Source organism: Diadema antillarum, unplaced genomic scaffold (genome assembly GCF_040938485.1).
Source record: "Diadema antillarum isolate AM-2024a unplaced genomic scaffold, OU_Dant_1.0 seq00000931_RagTag, whole genome shotgun sequence".
Lineage (NCBI taxonomy): Eukaryota > Metazoa > Echinodermata > Echinoidea > Diadematoida > Diadematidae > Diadema > Diadema antillarum.
In genome coordinates this window covers 833,518-860,656 of record NW_027271782.1, presented here as the reverse complement: position 1 = coordinate 860,656, position 27,139 = coordinate 833,518, and the positions used below count along the sequence as shown (strand labels likewise).

The 27,139-nt window shown below is 39.4% G+C and overlaps 1 protein-coding gene across 1 annotated transcript in view; it reads right to left on the bottom strand.

Moving 5' to 3' along the window:
* The window catches only part of LOC139741451 (metabotropic glutamate receptor 8-like), an 88,602-nt gene extending 64,297 nt beyond the window's left edge, over nt 1-24,305 (bottom strand). The window contains exons 1-2 of the mRNA XM_071652032.1: nt 24,153-24,305; nt 23,949-24,092 (exon numbers count right to left, since the gene is read on the bottom strand). Coding sequence (XP_071508133.1) covers nt 23,949-24,092; nt 24,153-24,290 — 282 coding nt within the window. The 5' untranslated portion in view covers nt 24,291-24,305. The remainder of the gene's footprint in view (nt 1-23,948; nt 24,093-24,152) is intronic.
* Between the last annotated feature and the right edge of the window lie 2,834 nt (nt 24,306-27,139).

The following is a 27,139-nucleotide window of genomic DNA, read 5'->3' as shown; positions in this document are numbered from 1 at the left end:
ATTCAGTTTAATATTGCTATGTTCTGCCAACCTCCGCGCTGATTCGACTATCGGAGGTGATTGCGAAAGCATACACATTATTATGTGAATGCATGATACAATAATGCAAAGCACGATAAGAATAATGATCTATATTAGCCCGTATATAATTTGCAGATTATATCCGATTTAGATGCACAACACATGCGGCCGATGGGTAAAATGTCATTTTCCAAAATGTATTTTGCGTAGAATTTATCTAAATTGTTCGCAGATATGGGTTTTTTTTCTCTCTCTCACTCACACACACACACACACACACACACACACACACACAACACTAATACGCACATATACACGCGCTACACACACATACACACAAATACACATTACAATCATGCACACATGAGCCTACACATACGCATTCATATGCACACATTACACTTTATACAACACCTCAGAATGATGTCGAATTGTGATTGGCCAAGAACATGTCACATGACATTCAATAGAAAATACCTATCAAACTCATTGAGAGTGACAGCCATACAATAGGCCCCTGGCATGGGCCTATAGCACGGCTCGAAGGTACTATAGCACGGCTTCGCGGGGGGCTACTAATGCATGGCCGCTCACAGAGTTCTGTGGCTCACACCCGTAGCAAAGCGCCAGCAAACTACATTGTACAGTGTACGTGCTGGCCGGCTGCGCTGCGCTGCCGGTAAGTCTCACAGACCAGGCGCGGCGGAGTACTGCAACGTTAACGTGTACGCGCAGTTACTTTACCTAGCTAGTTGCATGTATCGCGGCCTGTATACACCTAGCGGTACTGCTGTGTTTTTACTTTTGACTCTGATCTGCTACGTGGACCACAGTGATCCCAACATCAAGACTTCATTTCAAGTTGAGAAACCGTAATTTGATTATTTTTCTGTGTTTTTATACAAAATCATTTTCGGAAATAGACAAAGTCTAGACCTACTACTAGATCTACCGACATCTCAGATCGACCTAACAGTCAGGCCTAACTCGATCTAACGTTAGCGTAGAATGGGTATAGACCCTGCGGAGTTCGTGATTCCTGTGACTGTGTGGTCGAATCATGACGAGTGTTTGAAAGCAGTACACAGGGTGGTTTACAATTCTCTGCCTAATTGTTACATTTATTTTTGCGCCTTCCTGAGTTGGCGGTCACTAATTTTGTATTGTGATTGTGGACAAGGTGTTGTATAAAACGAATAATTTATGATTTTGTTCGTGCATTGGGGCACGTAATACCGCACTCGGCGCGAGATTCGCCACTGGTCTATTCAACGCGGCGCTACGCGCCTTGTTGAATAGACCAGTGGCTCATCTCGCGCCTCGTGCGATATTCGTGCCCTATGCACTCACAACTCATAAATTATTCGTATACTATACTGGATTAACTGTGCAATGCCACACCGTATATAGCTAAATTTTCTGTATTGAGTATAACTATGAAGTTAAAAGATGGGGAACACAAATGGTCAAAGTGTCATAAAAAATAGGACCTAATGAACGCCATGAATTTTATAGCATCACTTCTTCTGACCTAATGATGAAACTGGTTGTAACCCCACAAGCAAATGAGAAGAGAACAGTCGCCGTGGTCACCTCACAACTCGTTGTATGATCAAATATTACATCGTTAGAAAGTACAAAACTTTGATGATAAAGATTCAACTTACCAGGTACCCGTTGTTTAGTTCATGTCAAACATATCAAAAGAGAAAGTTTTGTAGTGAAGAATTATCTGTACAAGTCAGTGTTTACAGAAGTAATGATGTCACAGTCCTTTGTTACTGGTATAGCTTGGGTAGGTACTGGGTGCGCGCATAAGCACGATGAGGTTGTTAAGAAGCAGCTTCCATGGCAACGAATGGCTATGACATCACACTTTGGTACTCTGTAATGGGACTTAAGAAGCGATGATATCACCTCCTCCAATAGGCCTTTTCGTAATGTATTCAAATTTTATTGATTTTTCATTCCCGGGAACATAGAGACGAGCGATATTCCACTAACCTGTCAACCTCATGCTCTTCTTAAAACATAATTTAATTCAATTGCCGGGATCCAGTTTGCATTACCTGTTGCTATGTCGAACAAGCATTGGACAAGCTTTCAGGTTGTCAAGAACAACCTCTGTTTGAAAGGTATGCATAAAATGTGAATATGTTACGAAAACTGCCCATTTATTATGTGCGTGGCTATAATAGGCGTTTTCACATCCAAGCTCGAGATATTTTTCGCAGAAAATAGTCAGCAAAGTAGCGCGCTATTTCGAAATATCGGGCTGATGTGAAAACGCCTACTGATTACTGTTCTGTGTCAACGTGTGAAACTTCTAAAAAGCTCCATAACTTTCTTTTTCTAGGTCCGATTCGATGAAATATCTACCGTACACAGCATGCGTCTGACTTTACGGTCATTTTCAAAGCCATCTTTAACAAAGGGGTTGGGAATGCATTTAAAGAGCCCGCAAGTGTATAATGTTGAAAAGGACATCGAATTTCAGAACGCCTCCCGCTATCTTGCATATAGAGCACCGTTGGAACAGGGAGGTGCACCTCCCTGGTTGAAATGGCTCCCGTCCGAGAGCGGAACGGGGATAGCTATATATACCAGATAAAGCCGAGAAAGGGGGCATTCCTATCGCAGCATCCCAGGCAGTTCAATCACTAAATGCATGCTTGGAGTCGATGGTATCTGGATCACTTCGCTCCATGCTCTCTTAGTGCATCTTCCCGGATGACACAGTGTTGGGACGAAGATAACATTCTACTATACCACTGGCTATGGAACGCCATTAAGGAAACAATACAAAATTCATTTCACTCCAGCCAATATTCATTTCACTTTTAACAAATACATTTCACTCACAAACATTGATTTTACTTTTTATAAAAATACATTTCACTTTTCACAATAATACATTTCACTTTTAAATTAAAATTCATTTCACTTTTCACAAAAATACATTTCACTTTTGAATTAAACTTCATCTCACTTTTCACAAAAATACATTTCACTTTTGAATTAAAATTCATTTCACTTTTCACAAAAATACATTTCACTTTTACATAAAGATTCATTTCACTTTTCACAAAAATACATTTCACTTTTACATAAAGATTCATTTCACTTTTCAGAAAAATACATTTCACTTTTAAATACAAATTCATTTCACTCTTCACAAAAATACATTTCACTTTGGCGTACCATATCACTCAGACGAAACCATTTCACTGCGCTAAAACCATTTCACTCTGATAAAACCATTTCACTCCGATAAAAAAATATACGTTCCTCTTTTTTCTCGGCCAAAAGGTGGCGCCAGTCTGAGAGGAGTCACAGTGCCATTTTAGCACTGAGCTGAGGTGAGTGGCCGGCCAGCTGGCCGGCTGGCTATGCAGTACCTAGATTTAGCGCGCTACGCTGGCGCGGAAGCGACGCGAGGCGAGCTAGCAGTCGACGGTCCTCGCCTCGGCCTCACTCACATGCACGCTCGTGCCGTTACATGCATACTACATCGAGAATTGAATCTACGCCTGACTTGCTGAATGATTAACGTGTGTTTTACAACGCTTTTCAACAGCGATGTTGTGGGGTAAGTTTGATGTCTGACTTCTTGTGATCGACATGCTATTTTTTCCGGTTCAAAATGAGTATTTTTTTGCCGTTTAAATAGTATCTCGAAGTTGACATAGTATTTTTCCTCTTTCAAAACATTCCCGTGTTTATAGCTGGCTGCTGACCCATCTAAAAAGGGGATTGATGTGACTTTTTGTTCATCAGGTCGGCAATACTTCGTGCTTTACCATTGTTTACGCAGATACCAAGATCGACGGTGCCCTAGAAGCATAACTTGTTAAAAATTAGGCCTGAAGATTGCATTCTTAGAGGCCAAATAATGTATTCTAGTCCTCCGGAAGGTCACGTGATCGCATCTAGTGCGGAAGGGGACTTTTTCGGACCGTAAATGCACCGTTGTTAACGATCTCTGCGGAGGTGCAGGGTCAGTCCCATATATTGAAATTAGCGTTGTTCATTCGCTCAATTGGAACTTCGTGATATCGTGTGTTGTGTACACTTCTACTTCTACGAAGATACTCAGCAGGATCCATAAGTCAGGATGTAGTGCTAAGGAGTTGAACTTAGGTGCTCATTTGCAGTGCATGCTTGTTGGTGCATTAAAAATATATGGTGCGAGTAAAAATCTAGTTCCTCAGTCTAGATGCTGAGTGGAAGAGCTCCCTTAAAGGCCTCCAATGAAGTGGCTTCAAGGGCGTTTTTAGGAAGCCCATTCCAAGCAGTTACTGTACGTGGAAAAAATGAGTTCCGATAGAGTTGGGTTCGGGTAGGAATTGCCAGCAACTTGTTTGGATGGTACTGTCGTGTGTTGCTAACAATCATGGGTGATGTGTAGTGCTGTGCATTGATGGCTGCCATGTTGTGCTGAATCTTGTTGTACATGAGGAAGAGGCTAGCAGCATTTCTTCTCCTCTCCAGACTTTCCCATTTAAGTTGTTCAATCATGGCAGAGACACTGTCTGGACGGTAATACCTCTGGAGGGTGAATCTTGCTGCTCGCCTTTGGATGGCTTCTATTTGGGAAATGTGTTTGTTTGTATGTGGGTTCCAGACTGAGCTGCAGTATTCTAGGTGTGGTCTCACTAGGGAGAAGTATGCTTGTTGGCGGATCCTTTGCGAGGTCTTTCGTAGGTTTCTGCTGACTAGTCCTAGCATCCGATTGGCCCGGGATGTGATGTTGTTGATGTGACTTTGCCAGGATAGGTTGGATGAAAAGGTTAACCCTAGATACCGGAGATCTGATACAGATGCAAGGGGAGTGTCTCCCAGGGTGTATGTATTTCTGATGGCTTTGTGTCCAGTGTACAGTGAGTCAGTGTAGGCCGGTGGCGGTAGGCCTACAATTGTATGTGGCGATGGCAATTTGTAAATTTGAATTTACAACTTATTCACAAAAATTGTACAGTGTACAATGTGTATGCTGTCTATAATAAACAGGGTCTTAGTCTTCATCTCTTAGTAGTTAATTATTATATGATTTAGGCACCTACTCATCACTTAATACAAACAAGAACAGTATAGATTCAATATTATTATTATTATTAGTTTTTTTCTTTCGCATGGAGAAAGAAGGCACAAGAGCGATTCTAGTATTTGATGTAAACATAATTTTCATGACATGTTTAAGAGTTGACCCGGCTGCAATGTTAACACTAATAGAGTACCAGGCTATTTGAATTTTTCAAGTTGGTATACAGGTTGTCAGTAAATATAGAGATGTATTATTAGTCTTCTGCATCTACAATTTGTAACAATAAAGTTTACGAGGATGTCTGAATGAATGCAATTATTCTCAGAATAATATGAAGAGTTTGTTCGCAAAAACCGATAAGTCCATATTTGCCAAATGGAGATATTTGCGATTAAAGGTCAGGAAAAATAAAGAGAATACTAAGAAAATTTTTGCTTCTTTTGACCATAACTTCAAAAATGCCCTTTTATATGTAATGACCAATATCTCATTTAAAAGGTGTTATTTTGTACTTTATGACAGAGACCGTACTTGAAAATCTTCAAAAATGGACTTATCGGTTTTTGCGAACAGACTCTTCATATGTTTACCATAGTACAGTGCATGTCTGTAGTTTCTCTCTGCTTGAATTGGGGTTTACTCCAACATAATGTTTTCGGACATGTTATTGTGAATAATGGTTTATAATATCATCTATGATTAATTTTCTCTATTTGTGTCACATTGTATATGTAGGTATCCCCAGTACCTGACATCACACCGATGGAACATGCATATTTAAGGTGATTCTCTTCTCTGTGGCCTCCAGGAAAATCTGCATGACATAAACGAGAAGATCTACACTGTCAGTTCTATAGTGTATTTTGTTTTCTTGGATGCACACGTACCATTCAATCTCTGACAGATTTTTATCAAGGAGAGCACTGCTGTTTTGCAAGCGCTGAGTGACTTCCTCACAAGAATAGAAACAACTGATCAGTACACCTGTCAACTTTTTCATTTCATTGAAAAATCTAGAGCAGTATGTGATCATGATAACCTACCTCAGAAAGGTGCTAAATATGTGATATGATACAATAGGAAGAATGAAGTTGATATACAATTGTAACATATCACAGTATGTTACTGTATATCAACTTCATTCATCTTTACGGTAACATTTTTAGTAAAGAGGATGTACATGTATATTCTTTGAAAAGCACGGTTGTTGTAGTAAATGTGAAGTTCGACCATTACAGATACATCAATGTGTGGAACTATGCAAGATAGTATATGTTAAATTATGTGCATTTAAATTACTTTGGAGTTTGTACAGATGGCAGAATTATGAGCCCTGATTAAACTAAATATTATCCTTCATGATATTCTTGATAAATGTTATGGAAGCAAGTACATTGTACAGTATGAAGTAGTATCTGGACGTACAGCCATTACTCGACAGGGGCATGTCTTGTTGCTGAAGGTATGAATTTAATTTGTACATCATCACTGAAGCACTATAAGAGGTTTAGTTAGTACATGTACAATGCATGTTTTATTGCTAATATTTTGGTTGTGACCCATTTCAGAAGAGGTTTCAAAGATGTAAGAATTCTGTTCGATCAGGAAGATACACAAGGTATGTCACCATAAGGAATTGAACGGTCAAGAAGGGATAAGGAAGATGAAGATTTTGACACAACAGTTAGATAGATGATACATTACATTAGTACTTCTTCCAAATCAACCAAAATTTTGAACATGTTCGCATTGAACGGGCATGCTCTTATTAGATACCTATAAAGAAAAATTGTGGACCTTGTGAAAGGTAAGATGAGCAGATTTTTATAACACCTGGGGGGTTTCATGTTGGCCTGTAGTCTACCCCAGGGTTGTCGAGTGTTGTTACTGGTAAGGGGTTCGAATACACATTTGTATCATTCACTCAGTCATAACCATGAAGAGAGTGACACACAGATATTTTAAATGTGTATGATACTGCTTGTGTACATGTACTGATACATGTGTATTCAGTTGACAGAGATGTTGGGATGATTAGTTTGCCTTTTGACATTTCAGATAAGATTATATACAGTCAATGCTAAAGTTGGGAATGAAAGATTTCTTCACATAGATGTTTTGCAAGATGCTATAAGGCCAAATCTAATCTGTCTGCTTCGATTTCCAGTAATATTGATGTTTTAAAGTTACTTTAAATTTTTTATCTGTTTAGTTTCCAGTAAGTGTACTTCATACATTGGCGGATCCAGTTAGGACCGCAACTGGCGCATACCCCCCTTTATTTTTTGTTTAAACAAAAGAAATTAAAAGAAAAAAATGGGGGGAGGGGTGCATGCACCCCCCTTTAATTTTGTAAACGTGTCCCCTCTTTACGGAATTCCTGGATCCGCCCCTGCTTCATATGTAGTATGTACACTTCTGAATTGTTGATGCAGCTGCCAGTTCATGTGTTTGAAACATTGGCAGTGTGACCAATAGATACATTGTACTTGCCTTCAAAGTATTTAAGGGCATATGTACACCTTCAAAACATTCTCTGCTGTTTGGACTGTCGATGAAGTTTATATATTTTGTACATGTTTCATTTTGTTTCCAGTAAGTACACTTCATATGTATACATGTACACCTTCAAATTGCTCTTGCAGCTGCCAGTTTACTGTCACCCTCTATTCATGTGTGTGAAACCTTGGCGATGTGAATACTATAGTAGATACACGTATGTGTACCTGCCTTCAGAGTACTCAAGGGCATTTGTACACCCTCAAACATTCATGCAGTTTGAACTATTAATGAAGTTATCTCTGTACATGTATCATTTGAGTGAAACCTTGCCAAAAGTGTAGATGACATGTAATTTACAGAGTATTGCCTCAAAACATTTGTGGTATTCTTGCTTGATTTTATTCACTTACATAACATTCAAGCCATATTCACAACTGTTTCATGTTTGTGCAACATCGGTATCAGTATAGTTTGTTTATTGCCAGTGTCAAAATTTGCCGGCATTTTATTTGTACAGATCTGCTCCATACAATGTAGCTCTGCAATTGTTCAAACTACCTGGTACATTCATTTGCTCTTGTCTTATTACTGAGCTTCACCAGAAGAATTTTTTTTTGTTGTTGAAATGTTCACTGTACATCACTGTTGTAGTCAAGACAGACTGATCCTACTCGCGTTCCTACATGTACTCACAAGACCGCTGACAGTTGTACCTTTTGCAGGTCTCTTACATGCCACTTGGCTGGAGACTGAGTCCAATACCACCACCAAAAAATAAATTAAAAATAATTAATAAATGGATGAATAAATAAATGAGAGTTATAAATAAAAAAAATAAAATGATCTAAAACTGCATTTGACTATACTGCTAAAAAGTAGATAAAACTGTAGACTGCTTATGCAGCTCTTACTTTAGGTATTATTTTTGTTGTTGTTATGTGTGTGATACATTGTCATGAAGATTGGTGGATACCTTGAAACTTAACTGCGATGTAGTTCTTTCAACACTTACATGTAATAAATAAATATATATATATATATATATATATGGAGATGTATATACATTTATAAAGAAAAAAAAAACTTGTGGATTGTGCTCCTTTCTCTGTTGTTATTAATGAAAAAAAAAGGTATTTTATTAATTGATGAGAATGGCACGTGCAATAATGTATGTAAATTTCTCTGCCTAGTTAGGTAGGCCTATAGTAATAGAGTGAAGTAATGTAGTGAAGTCCTTGGGATCAACAGCTTTCTTTTGTTATATCAAAATGTTGTTATAACCAAGCATGTAAAAAAATGTAAGCGGAATTTCGATATAATGTAACTGTGATCACTTTAGCGGAGTGAACGGTATAAGTAGTGGTTATAATGTGTTTGAGTGGATGCTTAGGATGCTTTGAATTGAGAGAGAGTGATGTGAATGATTGATGGCAGAATGAAACTGAGAATCAGACACTTCCTGTTGACGAAATCAGAAGGGTGGACAAAAGCAAACAAAACAAACATACATTGTATTATGAATAACAAGAACAAGACATATAATCAAAAAAAGAGAGGGAGAGAGAGAGAGAGAAAGAGAGAGGGAGGCCCAGCAAGAGGCTGTAGACTATTAGTACGTAATGTCTAATGACAGACACAAGTACAGTATATCACAGCTAGACGCTCGAAACTGACCACGTGTATTTACGCTGGGGTCGCTCATACAGTTAGACACACACGTACAAAGGCATCGAGGACACACGTCAATTTCTATATGTGGGACAGTACAGTACTTCGCGATTTCGTGCCGAGAAAAAAAGGAATGACATCCCTATGATATCAGCTGGCTGCTGACCCATCTACAAATCATCACATTACACTTTTAGGTATCATCTTAAAGCTGAATAAATTTCCTTTTACATGATATCACTTTTGTTGGTGCCCCACGATGAAAAAGAAGACTTTTAGGAGAATTTTAGAAGAATATCTGTATCCATTATTTCCGGAACATCTGCAATTAGTTAGCCACGAAGTTGATAATCTTTCATGTCGTTCTTGGAAAAATCAACAAGATAGCATCCAAGTTTTAACCTTTACCTATCAAATAAAAGAAAAATCATGTGAAAACGTAATTCAGTGACCAAGATATGAGCATTTCAAAACGATTCTCCAATCGCGCTCTCTATGACTTGCGGGGTCAACTCGCGTGCGAGGACTTGGATATATTCTAGACGGGTTTTTTCGGGCTTGCCGACTGACTGGCTACTCAGTAAATCTAGGTACTGCATGCATAGCCAGCCGGCCAGCTGGCCGGCTACTCACCTCAGCTCAGCGCTAACAAAGTGCCATGGCACTGTGACTCCTCTCAGACTGGCGCCACCTTTTGGCCGGGAAAAAAGAGGAACGTATTTTTTTTGTATCAGAGTGAAATGGTTTTATCAGAGTGAAATGGTTTTAGCGCAGTGAAATGGTTTCGTCTGAGTGACATGGTACGCCAAAGTGAAATGTATTTTTGTGAAGAGTGAAATGAATTTGTATGTAAAAGTGAAATGTATTTTTGTGAAAAGTGAAATGAATCTTTATGTAAAAGTGAAATGTATTTTTGTGAAAAGTGAAATGAATTTTAATTCAAAAGTGAAATGTATTTTTGTGAAAAGTGAGATGAAGTTTAATGCAAAAGTGAAATGTATTTTTGTGAAAAGTGAGATGAAGTTTAATGCAAAAGTGAAATGTATTTTTGTGAAAAGTGAAATGAATTTTAGTTTAAAAGTGAAATGTATTATTGTGAAAAGTGAAATGTATTTTTATAAAAAGTAAAATCAATGTTTGTGAGTGAAATGTATTTGTTAAAAGTGAAATGAATATTGGCTGGAGTGAAATGAATTTTGTATTGTTTCCTTAATGGCGTTCCATAACTGGCGGATCGATACGCGTCTCGCAATTACCGGGGCTCGGCTCCCAGCCTTATTGAATGACGGAGTGATCTCTTTATCCGAAACATCTCGTTAAAGGTGGTATGTGGCTTTTTTATGAGCCTTTCGGTATTATAACGCACACACCAAGCACGTGCCAAACTCCCATTAAACGGAAAAGCTCTTAACATTCATTGGTCCATCTTATATGATTCCTCTCGCGGCAACTGATGAAAACAAACTTAATTATCTGGAATTTTAGTACATTTCCTGCAAGAATATGTCAAGATTTAATGAATAACTAATACACGTGAAGAGTCCAAAGGAAATTCATGCATCAACACTTACTGTTACATGTATTACATTATAGCTTTATCATCATTTTATTTTCTGCAAGATACGGCAGCAGCTATAGCGGACGCCATTAACCATATCACACATTAAATTAACTCGACTTGATAACAAGCACGACAGATGACAGAAATATCCATCTCATATCGCTACGATTGTGATAAAGGTTTTGACCTTTATCAAAAGTCTTTTAGCAGTTCCATGGCAGTGTCTGACGAAGTCAAAACTAGGCCAATATTCAATCCATTAATGATTGACTTCTATGCGTCTGGAGAAGAAAGTGGATCTTTCTCTTTTTCACAGTGGTTAATTCCGACATGCGCAGCTGGGGCTTGTGATTATTACGTAAGGTTTGTGAGGAGAAAACATCACAGACCGTTTCTGTATTAAAGGCCCCGTCACACTATACAGCGAATGCCCAACGAATGCCAAGCGAAAGCCCAACGAATTCGAAAAGGTGAAGACAGTTTGCATGTCTGACGTTCTTTGAATTCATTAGCTATTCACAGGGATTCGCAGAGATACGCTGGAGATTTTGGACATGTTTAAAAAATGATATCGGCTCCAGCGTATCTCTGCGAATCCCGACGAAATTAATGAATAAAAAGAATGCCAAGCATGTTACGAACTATTCTACTATTACCAATGGATGTTAACATATCTTCAAATTTTCAAATTTATTAGACATACGTTGGGCATTCGTTGGGCATTCACTGTAGTGTGACGGGGCCTTAAGATTTTGCGCATGCTTTGTCCATACATGAAGAAAATATGCTTGCCGGAGGCTTGGGATCTACGTATATAGGCCTACTTACCAACAACTACGTGAATTCCTATGAAACCGAATGAGAGGGAGCAGGTGAATGTAATGCTTCGTTACTAGGCTATAGAAAGGGAAACATCCATGAACAGACCATTTTTATAATGTGTTCAAACTTATGGACGTTTCATTCCCTCGAAGATAGAGACGAGGTATTCCATTAACCCGCTCTTCTTAAATGAAATTCAGTTGGTGGAATCCAGCCTGACACCGTCAGTCTGAATACATTAGTTGTTGCTATGTCGGACAAGCCTTGGACAAGCTTTCAGGTGTGTCAAGAACAACTTTGTTTAAAAGGTATGCATAAAATTTGAATGATATTATGAAAATAGTCTATTGCAATACAAGTACATTAGAGACACGGTCTATTCGAGTCATGTCAATTTTGCCTGCGTCACACATCCTTTTCTCCTTAGGCGTTTTCACATCAGCCCGATAAAAATCCAAGCTCGAGATATTTTTCGCAATCGCAAATTAGCGCGAATTTCATTTCCTATTCACATCAGCCCGAAGAGAATTACCCGAAATTTTTTCAAGCTAATTCGACAGCTGAGCATGCGCAAACAGTAGGTGTTTTCACATCAGCCCGATGTTTCGAAAAAGCGCGCTATTTTCTGACTTGGGAAATTTTCCCGATAGCGAAATAGCGCGCTATTTGATAATGTGAACACAAATGAGCGCGCTAATTATTGTATCGCTCTGATCGAGAAAATTTTTCGAGTCCAACTCGGGAAATTTCTGAAATAGCGGGATAGTAGCGCGCTATTTGAATATAGGCGTTTTCACATCAGCCCGATAAAAATCCAAGCTCGAGATATTTTTTAATTTCCCTAGTCAGAAAATAGCATCCCATTATGCCTATCGTGTGTGACCCGATCGAGGCAAACTGCACACAAATCATGAGGAATTTTTGAGAGGGCACACACATTACTTATGCTGTTTGCACATACTCAGCTGTCGAATTAGCTCGAAAAAATTCGGACTTAGTCTCTTCGGGCTTAAGTGTCGGGTATACTAGTAGAGCGCGCGTATAAAAAACAAACAAACAAACAAACAAAAACACGTTAGGCATGATGGGATGCATCGCGCTAATTTCTTGAGGCGACTTCACTTTATCAAATAGCACGCTAGTTCGCAAATCATCCCGCTATTTCGGAAATTTCCCGAGTTGGAGTCGAGAAATTTTCTTGATCAGAGCGATAAAATTAGCGCGCTAATTTGTATTCACATTATCAAATAGCGCGCTATTTCGTGATCGGGTTAATTTCCCAAGTCAGAAAATAGCGCGCTATTTCGAAACATCGGGCTGATGTGAAAACGCCTTCTCCTTGTGTTTCCTTTGACAGAAAATGACTGTTGATGCAGGGAGGTGGGTCCCCACCTCCCTGGTTGATGCAAGAGTAAGTAACAAACAACTAGGATCTCCGGAAGAACTGTACTTGTGATGAAGATGCCATTCCATGGATAAAAATCTTACTTCTGTAATAGATAGAACAGACATATTATAAGCCCCTTTTTTCTTCCTCGTAGACCTATACACCGGGTACCTGCAGGTGCTAAATTATGTTGGTATAGGAATACAAGATTAATGAGAATTAGTTATTCAGCTGTGGATGGCATAGTTTTCATCATCCAAAGATTCCAACCATAATTTGGAAACTGGGGATGATCTCCTTTACAGGTTAGAGGAATATGTTGTTCCGGCGTATAATATATTCACGAACTGGTGCAATTTTCACTGATTAGGGAGCGAGGAAATCGTATATACACCCGTCTCCTATAAAGACCTTTGAGAGGAAATCCCTTTTGCGAATTTCACGTCTTAGGGTAAAACAAGCTGGTCTTAATTATTCCCATGTTTGTTTGTTTGTTTGTTTGTTTGTGTATGTGTGTATGTGTGTATTCGTTAATGCTTAATTCATTGTGGCAAGTATATATAGTCCCAAGTTTAAAGCTCGAATAAAACGACGTATCATTGTATACTATCACCATAAAAGCATATTTCTGGCACACACAACAAATTATCTGTGGGCAGATGGCGTTCATGCTCATGGGGAGGGACACGTGAAAATTATGTCTTCTCGGGAGCTGGAAGCATGTTGACTTTCGAGAAAGCACTGTTAAAAACTTTCAACATTGCACTGGAAGAACAAATCTACGAGGGAGAAAAATTTCCCCTATGCATGCTCTCCAAGCCAATATGCGTCTATTCTGGCCTTCATGATTATCTGTGAAGGGTGGTTCTTTACCAAGTTTGGTGAAAATCTGTCATGGCGTTTTCGAGAAGCAGTTGAAAAGTAAAAAGTTTCGCGCGACGCTCGACTTACGACGGACGCCGGACGATGAATAATCGCAATATCGAGCCTCTGGCACAGTTGAGCTAGAAATCACGACATATGCCTCTTTAGATATTTTCAAATGGCTGAAACTCACTTATAGTGAGATAATATATGCATGCAAAAAAACAAACAAACAAATAAAATAAAACAAATTTGAATAGTGCGTAATACCACGACATATGTATGTGAATATCAATGATTCATAACATGCAATAATTCTCAGATGAACAAAAATATGAATACGTACATGTAAACGCAAATACAAACATATTCACGAAACGAAATGTTGAGATAACATGGATTCTATACTTAATCATTCACATTAAAGTCTCACTCTAAGTGCGAGTTATAAAGTGACAATTCGCTGACTGAAAAAATACGATGTAATGCTTAAGTGACATGCAGAAAAAAAGTCAAATTTATTAAGATTTTTTTTCTCTCAAATGTGATCGTAAAGGCAGCAGAGAACTCTTGCAAAATCCTGAACGTCAAAAGATTTTTTTCCCTTTCTTTTTGGCAAATCCTGCTCTGTATACACAGCTATCTAAACTCCTGATATTTTCTGCGAAATAATTCATCTCTTATCCACGAAATCTTCATTGATGACGTCTGCCCTCACATTATTTTGCTGGCGCCTTCCTACAGCTGCATGCAAGAACATCTGCTTGCTCCTAGTGGCGGATAACATCAATCACTCATCAACCACCTAAACAACGGAAGATTTGTGTTTGTCATTTTAAGGCACACCGTATTAAAGGCGTTCTATTTTAGTCTTTTATATTCTCAGTCATTATACACACCAGGTACACACACACACACGCATCTTTCAAAAAAAGAGGAGTCATAAATTTTCCACAATCAAAGCTTGTTTTGAGTGCGACTGCATGGGGATATTGAGAAAATTATGGGGCGATAACGTGACAAAATACTATTTTTGATGTCAAATCATTGTGATTGCTGTATCACCGCTGAGTTTATGGGAAATTACTAATCTCGATCTCGCTCACACCAATGTCACGGTATTAACACACCGCCACCACTCAACATCGACGTTTTGTCTTAAAGGGATGTATATGGTTGAGAAGGGGATACAGGTTTTAACTTATCATACGAGATGATTAAAAACTACCTATAGGAAATTACAAAAAGCATACAATTTTCAGAAGAATCAAATATCCATTTGATGAAAATCGGTTCTGAAATGGCTGAGATAGTAAAAAAAAATGTAAAAGAAAGTGGTTCTAATGAAATAAATGATAGGACCACATTGTTTTGCTTTGTACTGAATATCTCGGTCATTGCATTCAAAGCCGATTCTCATGAAATAAACTTTCAACAATTCTTAAAACATTGTATGCCCTTTAGTATTTCATATAAGTAGTTTCTAATCATATTGTAAAAAGTTAAAACCTGAATCCCCATCTCAACCAAAAGTACATATTGCCCCTTTAAGAGGCGGTGACAGTCGTGTGGGTCATCGTTTCACTGCATGCACCCACGTGCACATATAGAGTTAATAAACGTGACTCATACGGAGATGTAAACCTCTGTCATCCTTACCAAGAATGCTCCATTATACTTTAAATCTTTCTTGAAAGTAATAACCTAAATGCGGAAAGGCTTGCAGCTGCGACACTCAATTTTCACGCGAATATCTTATACATTGTCTTCACGCGAATCGTCGCCATATTTTACCCCAATATGTCGGGCCGGCAATTATTCCAGGAAGGAGCGCTTCCGCAATTTTGCCTAAGATTATCAATATTAACGACTCCTTTCATGCCCAGAGTGAGTAGTGGAAACAGGGGGTTACTGTGGATGTAGTTTGATCTTTAGACTGATGCAAATGTTGGTTTATCTCATAGAGGCCAGTATAATCACTCGAAGCTGGATTGGATGACGAGATAATTATCAGTTTAACTTTTTCAGCTTTTGATTTTAATGATTGCCTTTGCGACTTAATACCAAAGAGTTGAGTTGATTCGGAGTATTCTTATCTCACAAAATACTGAGTCATGCATGGGCTTTCACACACTCATCATTGATCGCTACTGTCTTGGTTGCTTCTGTAATCAACATCGCCCGAACTACACCTCGAAGGCCACGGAAATTCATTTCAAGATACACTAGCCACATATCCGGGGTCATCCCACCAGACCGACACCCACGAGTCATTATAAGCCCACGAGTTCGACATCTGAAAAAAAAGGTCCATGAGCCATACAGCCCATGAGTTCTCATGCACTATAGGCATATAAGGCCTATGTGAGTTCGACACCAGGTAAAAACAGCCCACGAGTTCGACATTACAACATAATGTGGAGCCAAACCTCAAACAGGTGCCGCCATGCACTTAAAAGTACTCAGTATAAGATGAATTTGACACGATGGAAACATTCGATTTCTATGAGGTGATGCTGACAAAAAAAAGGAAAATATTTTCTTTTCATTGTGTATGGAATAAAATTGTACAAACACAACTGTCGCGAACATTCAACCGACCTACATTATACAACAGATACGTATACGTCATTGGTCCTCTGGTCTCCCAAAAGCCGGCGTCGGCTAATGGCGGCTCCATCAGCAAAATGGCCTCTGTGAGTGAATACACGCTTCTCTTTATTATGACACACAGCATCAGCTTCGCCCTCAATGGACTGTATTTCCGTCAAACTCGGCGCGTTTGCGCAGAAATTTATCTTAAAAAAATACTTTAGAAATACGAGATGGGATATTCATGTGTTCTATCATTCATAATTGTCGTCTATATGGACGGCAGTATAAGCTCTTGAATTTAGCATGCATGCGTTTTATGGCTTCAGCAAAAAACTTTGCACGCTATGAGGTCGAAGCTATCATGAATCATTTTTGAGGCTGAATAATGACTTGCAATGAGGACAGCTCATATTGCATAGTATGACAACATATTATGATACTTCGATATAACGAAGATATCGAGTTAACATAAACATTAATAAGTCACGTCAATTCATTCAGCATGATCTGAGAAATAGTTATTATCCACAGCTGATAGCAATAGGCAAATTTTTCACATCGTATCAAAACTTGTGGATACATTGTATATGTATAAAAATATATCTGGGCCTTAAAAACAAACCTATATGTAATTCAACTGTTCTTCATTAAACTGCATTCCAACATTCTGAAACCAGATTACAGTAATTAGTTGTTGCTATCTTCGAATTGTAAAGCAAGTCTCACGCGGCAACTCCCGGGTAGTGTCCGGGTAAAAAAAAAAAAAAAATCCTCTAAAATTCCAATAAAACCATGAAAACCGCAGGAGAGCGCGATCAGGGGGTCGCATTTTAAAAGACACGGACCGAAAACCTTACCCGGGTAGGTTTCCTCTCTGTTACTCTCTGTCGGCAATCTTGCGCATGCGTGTTGAGTGTAGCAAAGGAATGTCACCGCAGTTCTAATAGGACAGCTGTTCTGGTAGTGTCGCGGTATCGTCAGGGTAGCGTCGCGGCAATTTTAGCAAAAGTTACCGCCGCAACGTCCGTGCAGCCGTTTTACAGGTAGGGTGGAAAAAAACAAAAAGATTACCCTGACGTTACCCGAACGTTCACGTGGTAACTCTAGTTTGAAAGGCTCTTTTAAAACGGGGCTTTAGACAAGCTTTCTGTATGTCAGGTAGGTCAATATAGGGCCTACGACCCCTTGTTCTTTGTTCAAAAGTATGCGCATGCATAATCAGTATATCCCGATCAGTATGTGCTGGTCTATGATATGCAGCTGAGCATTGCAGAGAGAAGGAATATCAATGGAGAGCATTTGAATTCATTAACCAATAGACCGTTTCTGCAATGCATTACAACAGTTGATGTTTCTTTTCCTGTACGGCCTAGTTACGAAACATTTCATTCACCTGCATGCTCCCTCCAATTAAGTTCCATAGCCAGGAATTCACTAAGTTGTTGCTTTATAGGGTATATAGTCCATGGGCCAGGCCAGATATTGGTACCATCTGAGGTGGCAATACCTTTTTGGTGTCATTTTGTTTGTCGGGCATAGATATGCTTATCAAGCTATGATAGCATTTCCAAATGAGTAGCTTAGTCATAGTAAATGAATTTTTAACCAATTTGGTTTCGTTGTTATATCCCTATACTTCTGAATCGAAACTAACCGCCATACAAAGAAGAGCACAGTCTTCTGTATGTTCCATAGAGCTGTAAAATGCAGCTCTATGGTATGTTCACAGGTGTTCTGTTGTAAACGCGGTGCGCTTAGTCTTTATTCAAGGCAGCGAAGGGAATATCCAAAGGTTATGATGTTCACAGCGCTTAGTCCTTATTCTAGACGGCGAAGGGAATATCCAAAGCGTATGATACAGTGTATATCCTTTTATCTAAAAACAACAACAACAACAAAAGCAATTCCTAGTGAATTTTACCGTATTTTTCAATCATTTATCATTTTCCTGTGAAAACGCTACGGTGAAAATGCTGATACCACGCCAATGTCGCTTTATTTCCCTCCAACAATATAAGATAATGCAAAAACAATGTACCGGTACACTACGATACATTATAATGTATGATATTGTAAATGAACAGAGTGATTTTTGTTTAAAACTGATGTATTTGTTGATAGGGTAGTATAAAAACAGTATAGATAATCCCTTTTATGAGGAACTTTAGATATGATAACGGTACATTGGTCTAGATAAAGAACTAAGCGCACCGCGTGACAGCTGTGGACATCATAACCCTTTGGATATTCCCTTCGCTGCCTTGAATAAAGACTAAGCGCACCGCGTTTACAACAGAACACCTGTGGACATACAGAAGGCAGTGCTCTTCTTTGTATAGCGGTTTAGTTTCGATACAGAAGTATAGGGATATAAATACGAGACCAAATTGGTTAAAAATTCATTTATTATGACTAAGCTACTCATTTGGAAATGCTATCATAGCTTGATAAGCATATCTATGCCCGACAAACAAAATGACACCAAAAAGGTTGTGCCACCTCAGATGGTACCAACAACCCATTTTTCGGGTCTTGGCCCATGGACTAATAGGCAGGGCAAGCCACCGGCAAGCTTTGTGGTTGTCAAGGGCGACTCTTGTTAAAAAAAGGAACATGCACAAATCTGAAAATAACAGTGAAATGGCTTAATATTATGTTGAGCCTATAGAGCGTTATGCACGGAGAAGAAAATGCCCGTCACGCACTATCATCGCAGTTTCGAACTGACACGCGCACCCCTCTAAGACACTGATCTATATACACAACACACAGGACACTTGCAGGATGATTTTTTTCTTTTCATTTTTTTAATGTTTTCAAGCCTTGCTAATAAATCAAACATTCTCAAATGGTGTCTCGTAAAATGCCTTCGTCTGTTCGACCAACAGATAATATAGGCCTACTTCGCTGTCGTCCCCTGGTTTCGTCTTTATTTTTCTTTCCTTTCGCTGACAATCTCTAAGACTAAGAGCTATACATCCCAAATAACATCATACTCTTAGGAGTCATCGAATATAGAAAACACCTGTTGCTCAATACATCATTTCCTATATCAGTATCATAATGTCTCAAAACGTGATGCATATTTGCACCATAAAACTTGTCGCGGGCGTATACTTTATACAACTCATTTGACAATGAGAACAGCAACAACGAAAAATAAAATGAGGACTCCCCCATAGGATGCAAACGATCACATCAAATATCAAACTTGGACCTTGGGGTTTAGTACATTGTGCTAGCTCCATACTTTGACTGTGCTTGCTAGATCGTTACACCTGTGCATTTGAAAATTTATTCAAGGACGGGTATAAATTATGACATCAGGACCCCATTCAATCAAAAGATATAATCGATTGTAAATTCCCTTACCGCACAGGCTGCCATTATTACGACTTATGATAGAAATCAACTATATAATCAATTATAACTCGTCATGAAACAGGGCCTAAAATAGTTTAGGTAACGTCAGACAGGTATAGACTTATACACGGTTATAAAACACTATAACTAACATCAGCCATTTCAAGAAGGGGGGGGGGGTGCTTCCAGAATACAAAGAGATGATTCAAACTTGGTTATGCAATGAGTCAGATGCATTGCTATCATGTCAGAGCATATTGTTATTCGTTAGGCATACTGAAGCCCCCAAGTTCCGGCTCAAATAATAGCAACCAAACCGAACGGGTCCATAGACCGTGCATTGATTCTATACACAAAGTAACGACGATTGGAATGCAATATAGGAAGTCACAAGACTAGTGGGATCTCGAAATACGGCTGCCCAACGATGTGGTATTTTGCCTATGAATAGACACTAGGCCCTAACCTTACTAAACTGCGAGAACTCCATAATTTCCCCCTCTGAATTCAACTTATTACTTTTCTAACATGTGTCTTAACTAAAGCTTATTCAGCGACTTCTTTTACATAGAAAGAAGTGATTTATGAGGCACAGTTGGTCGTATAATTTCTATATCTTGCTCGCTGAGTAGCTTTTACTTGTGATTACAGTAGTAATATGACGTAATCAATTACATTTCGACCTTTAAAAGTTTAATCATATCAATCACTTTAATCCGTTGAATCGTCGCAGAAGTCTGTGATAAATCTAAACATAAGCCGTCCACTTCTCAAACTAATCCTCACCGGAGGAGACGAACTTGAAAGATTTTCTTCAATTGATCTAAGAATTAACTATCATTGTATGATTAGTCTAAGTATGACTCACTTAATGCTGGTTCGACCCTTAAACTTTGACCCCCACAAAGGACCTACTATAGTACAATAATGATGATGATGATGATGATGATGAAACAGCATTTATATAGCGCCATTTATCTGAAGAAACATTCAAAGGCGCCCAGCTCCCACAAAGTGTCACACATCATTCACAGAGTTGCTGGAAAAGATAAGCCTTCAGTTCAGACTTGAAGGTATTGAGGCTGTTGCAATTCCGAAGCTGGACTGGTATAGAGTTCCACAAACGTGGCGCAACAGAAGAGAATACAACCAAGGAGCTTCAAAGCTCCTTGATACAACGCGCTTACCGCAGGGCAAGGGGATAATGATTTATGTTGTGGACTCATGACCCTCAATAGGAGGGCTATACCACATATACCCAAGGAGGTACTAGCCTAGTAACTCCATGGTATACCCCTCTCTAACTCCCAGGGAGTTACCAGTTGATATCCCTTCGAAAATCAGCCCTAACTATGGTTGAAATGGCAATCCTTCCCATGAGCGGAGAGTGAATAAAAATAAATCAGCGGATTATTTCTGGGGGATGATTCCCATCCCCCTCCCTCCCCCCCCCCCCCCGGTCGAATTTTAAAGCTTAATTTTAAGATTTTTCAATGTGCTTGTCTTTTTTTTCTTCATTTCCGATAGATTTTGTGTCTGCAAACCTGTTCGAAAGGTAGACATTTTTGGACTGAAAATTTTTCAGATATTTCACCAAAGTATACACCACGTCACTGAGTTTCATTTCTAAAAATACAAAAGCTCCAACACGTTACACCCTCCACCTTAGGTCTATAGCTATCTCTATACACTTAGTCTACACAGTGAAGACGCACGCACGCGATTTAGCCAATGAAAATTGTCTGTGCATAGATTTACGTCTATATTTTTTTCTTATTCTCTATTGAAAATTTTGGAATTCCTGTTCTAATTAATAAATGCAAAAGCTCCTTTTATAAGTGCGGCAGGGCGATACCCCGTCCCACACACACTCACCCCTGACTTGCGTGGGATGTCCCCCCCCCCCCCCCCCCCCCCCCCCCGTGAGGAAAAAAAATATCTTCGTTTATCGAAATGATCGCGACTCCTTGGCGTTGCTTGGAACCAAGTACAAAATATCTATCGATCAGTGCACGATGTCACAACTGCTTTTTGACATCAGTTCACATATAGTATACAGGCCCTATCATATTTTGGATCAAAAATTTATCATCTATACAGTGATTGGTTGAAACAGCTTCAAGTGATTATGGGTATTTTCAGCTATGTCAGAATGTTGGCATGTTTGACACTCCATGGCGTAGGCCTGCTATTTGCAAAATGACGTCACTTTTATGACATTTTGCAAATAGTATACTGTTTGCAAAATGTTACAAAACAATGCCGACTAGACATTACGCGCTGCTTCGTAACGTCACTCTGTTATATGTCACAATTTCAAACAAAAACGATTGTGACATCACAAAGCAGCTCTAACAGTGCACAGTGACTGCTGCGTATCGTCACTTTGTGCAAGGAGGTGTTGGTAGAGGACTTTAAATTGCAAAATTATGCGTAGGTTTTACAGCATGACAATTGAATGCCTAGCATTCCACTGGCTTTGATGTTCCATGCTCCAAGCAGCTCTTCCATGGATTTTTTTTTTTTTCATATGGAGACCAAATAAAAGGTTCTTGATTTTAACCATTTTAAGCTGCATTTCAAAGGAAATGTTGAAATCTTGTGTAGAACTTTTTGGTTATTAGTATAATTACGGAATAAATCTTTTAAAGTTTTTCTTTAAATTTTCTTGGTACGTTGTATTAATACCGGTATTCCGGGACTTAAAAAAAGGAACGTTAGTATCGAATAAAAAGTTAGCATTTAACCATCTGGCGCACATTTGTGCATAATCTTGTTTGCCAGGTTTAGTACCTAAATGTGAAATCCGTCGGATTAGGTGATTATTGACCAATGCGTGTTTCCGCGTGCTTTATAGCATTTTACAGTTAAAGTAGTATACACCGTGTACCTTTTTTTCCTTTATCTTTTTTAAACTGATTTTTGTTCGCGTGTCCTTTTCTCTACACACTAATGACTGCTGCAAAAATGTTGAACAGGCCAGCGAAGTTGCTGTTCGCTCGGTTTGTTGTGAATGAGAAATGATGCATAGGCCTACTTAGAAATGCTGTATTTTGTCGAAGCAATTCGTTAACACCTGCAACAGAGCGCATAACTTCATTCTGGGCGGCAAGGAGAGATGCGGTACCTGTTTCTTCTCCTTCTTTACACCTCCCTGCTTTGTGAAATATAACAATGTCTGACGAAACAACTGTAACAGTCTGACATCAGCGCTGCTTCGTACGGTCAGTGTCGAATCCATCCATCCACAACATCGCATCCACCACACAATTTCTCGCCTCACATTAACTCCCCTTTCTTGTACTTAAAATTTTTTATCCAAAATATAAAACAAAAGTTTACTCTGTCTAATTTCGAGTTTCTGGCTAAAACTATAAGCCCCGGTGCTTAGCTCCAAAAGTGCTATTCAATTCGGGGCTGCGCCCCTCAGTGAAAATAGGCCTACTATTTTGGAGTCAGGCTCTGCCCATTGATTTAACCAGAAACTCTCAAGGCAATACAAATTGTATATTGTATACTATTTGGAAAATGGTGTCGTCATAAAAGTGACGTCATTTTTCATATAGTACGCCACGGAGTGTCAAGCGTGCCGACATTGACATGATTGAAAGTACTAATCACATGAAGCTTTTTCAACCAAACGCTAACGGTAGAGGATAGTTGGGGTTTTTTAATCCAAAATAATAAGAGAATCTAGAATCTAGCACGAAGTCTGTGCTAGATCTAATTTTAGTTCTAATTAAATTTTAGGGATTTAGGGTCTATTGAGTGCGATTCGATCGCAACTTAATTGCTCCAGCAAAAGCAATCACGACATATGACTCGAAGTTTATAGAAACGAAGTAGATTTAGGTATCAATTCAATGACATGTAAATCGAGGCAAATGAACGCAAAACATCGATAAACACTTTGATTAAGGCGAAATTTCGTTTGTACAAACGAAATTTCGCCTTGATTAACGTTAGAGAATTACCAATCAGATGGACCTCTTCCAAGATCGATAAACACTGTTCAACATTTAGACTTGGACCAGTCATAAAATGACTCACAGAAAATATCTTTTTGTAGCTGCAAAATTTATTGCAGGAAATAAATGTTAGCAGTTCATTTGTGAACATACCTGCGGTATTTTGAACAGCTTCAGCAAGTTAGCAACTTGAATCGAACAGGCGCTGGAACTCGCTCCAACGACACCAGTCACACGCTGAGGGGAGGTCATCTCTTCCCTCCACTTGGTCCAGAGTTCTGTCAGCGATTCGTTGGCCTTGCAGGCAATATCGGCTCCGAAGTTTTGATCGTAATCGAACCAGTCGTCGAGTCTGACAAATTTGACGGACTGCTCGAGCGAGTAGGCCTCCTGGTTGCAATCGTCAAATGCCCGCAAGCCTAGGGTAAATCCAGGGAGTATGGAACCGTTATTTATCATATCCAGGGTGTAGAGCATAGCTTCCACGGATTGCATTCCCGACTGTTTCAAAAGTTGTCCGCAAACATGTTGGTCCGACGACTGGTGTACTCGAAGCAAACCGCCTATAACGATATCGCCAGGTATCCAGATAGCTTGTTTAGCAGGCCATGGGAAGGAGGTATTCATTCCAAAGGAAGAGCCAAGGTTAAGGTGAGCAAGAGTTAATAAAATGAATAATTCCAGGACTAGATTAAGAGCCATGTTTCACAGCTAGTAGCTATAGGAACCAGCAGCCTACCGCGATTGAATGAAAACAAAAACAAAGCCTGCTAGCTAGAAGCTGGAGCGGAGTTCCTTTTGAAGCAAAGCGCACGCGTGCCTACCTTCGAAGTGGCGGATCTACAGTGTACTTGATGAGTCGAGAGTCCGCACTGTCGTCGCGTCGTCGCACTGAATTTCGACGAACGGATGCCCAACCCTCAGCCAAACCTATCTCGAGCTCGCAGAAATTCGTTCGCTCGCCCAGCTCGCTCGCGGGATCGCATCTCGCAAGCACTGGGCTTGTGGAGTACGACGCAACCTGGTCTTGAGAGCGCCCTCCAGCGACGAATGGGTGACCACGCATACGACGAACGATTTACTAGTTTTACTAGGTAGGCCCACGTTTATTGAGAGGTACTCGTAAGTCGTGTACTAAGTAGCTGAGAAACTCGCTCAAGAAAAAAAAAAGCAGCACCATTAATATCGTTGAAATGGTATAATGTCATATCGGGGAACGTCTCCTGCGCTGTTAAATGAGGACGATATTGCTATAATCATAAATGTATCGATCTTTGGTATTCTGTCGCGATCTTCTTGTCCTGCTTTTTATTGTCATTTACTCACCCTGCTCCGCCCTGTTTTCTATATTCTGTTTTCCCCTTTATTTTGCCACTAATGTCATTTTCTTCATTTCCTCGCCACCATGAACGCCATCTTCTTCTTTATTTTTTCTTCTTCTCTTAGGAAGTCCAATTTGGCTTAATTATTGTGTCGCTTGTTTTAGAATGAGTGTGCAATTACGATTTCCACTAATCTAATTTCAATTTGTTTGTTTCGTTTATTTCATTTGCAAAAAAAAAACCCCACATATAATTTCAATAAAACATTTTAATACACATTAAGACACAAAATCAGTATAACAGTGTAATCAAGGAAAACACTGTGAATGTGCGGTAATGATTTTGATTGTGCTAGATAGGCCTACTTTACAGTCAAAGTCTTTGGTCGTCAAAAATAGTATGTGACGTTGAGTTATACGCATAGATTATTGCGTAGAGTCACCCTTGCTACTTCCTTTGAATGACCTGGGCCCTTTTACATGAAATATGCCGTCAAACAAAAGTCAGGAAAATGAAAACATAAGTCAGGCATTATTATGGATCAGCCAATCAGAGTTGAGCTTTTGGCGACTTACATAATTCTGACCTATATTCGACCTCAATTATTTTGTGCAACATATAACACTATCACTGATGGAAATAAAACAACGTTTTGCCAGTAAAAAAAAAGTAATCCATGGACCGTGACATTATCATTGTTCAGTGTTTTCTTCTTGCCAAACAATCAATACAACATCGCGTTGAAAAAACAAAACAAAACAAAACAAAAAAAACGAAACGTAGGCTGCGCGTGATGGATGTGCCTGAAATTGATGACGCAACATTCACAAGTTAGCATTACCATCATCCTTTGTTCCAATATTGAACGATGTTCACCCTCCACTCGCAACCGTTGGGGACGAACAGAATAACAACAAAAACAACCAGCAATTAGAAACTGCCTTTCATTGGCGGCAATCGATGGAAAACCGATGCGACGCTCAACACATGCTGACGTATTTGTGTTTTACCCATCATACCTCTCCTCCTCTTCGAAGTTGCAGCTGTACGTGTCAAGACTACTGAGCATAAATTGTATCCACGGAGACATCATGCTCTGATTTCACTGCGAGTATTGCAGAGTGAAACAAACTAAACGATAGCTGAAATGCAAGACGTACCTCTACAGGGGATAGTTTGATATTTGAGGGGGTGAGCAGAGGAAGTGATTCTTTGACGCAGTTTTGAAAGACTACAGTTTTGAAATCCCCGATTACCCGATTATCTCATTCAGAACGTCTTTCACAGATAGCGAAACATGAAGAAAACCACAGGGTCGGCGGAACGGGAAGGGGGGGGGGAGGGGGGTGGGACTCGCCCCCACTTTTTTTTTATAGGACATAGGAATACATATGGCCCGAATTTACGAAGGTGGTACAAATGAAACCATGGTTTAAACCATGGACAAAAACCATGGAACCACCAGTCATTTCGTCGATGAAATAATTATTTTGTAACGAAATGACAACATTTTGTAACTAAATGATCATTTCGTCCACGAAATGATAATTTTGTTAATGAAATGGTCATTTTGTCGACGAAATGACCAATTTCTTAACGAAATATTCCGTGCGACACTTGGCGCTCCATGGTTTTTGTCCATGGTTTAAACCATGTGTGTGTGTGTGTGTGTGTGTGTGTGTGTGTGTGTGTGTTGTACCAGAGGGCTTAGAAGCGTGGGTAAGCCCCCCCCCCCCCCCCACACACACACTTTTTAAAACGTGGCGCCGGCCATGAACCAAACCAACGAAAAAAAACTAACAAACAAACAAATTTCAAAATTTTCTAAATGTCGGCTGCATTTTCAAGCGCAATTCAACACACATCCAGCTCTAGTAAAGTGATCTGCCCCTCGGGCCTCTGCAAACCAAGAACCCATCAAGCATGTGTCAAGTAATTTGCCAGCTCACAACCCTTTTCTGACATTGACATCCAAAATCATATACGGACAGCATAACATAATACAGACAGTATGACATTGAC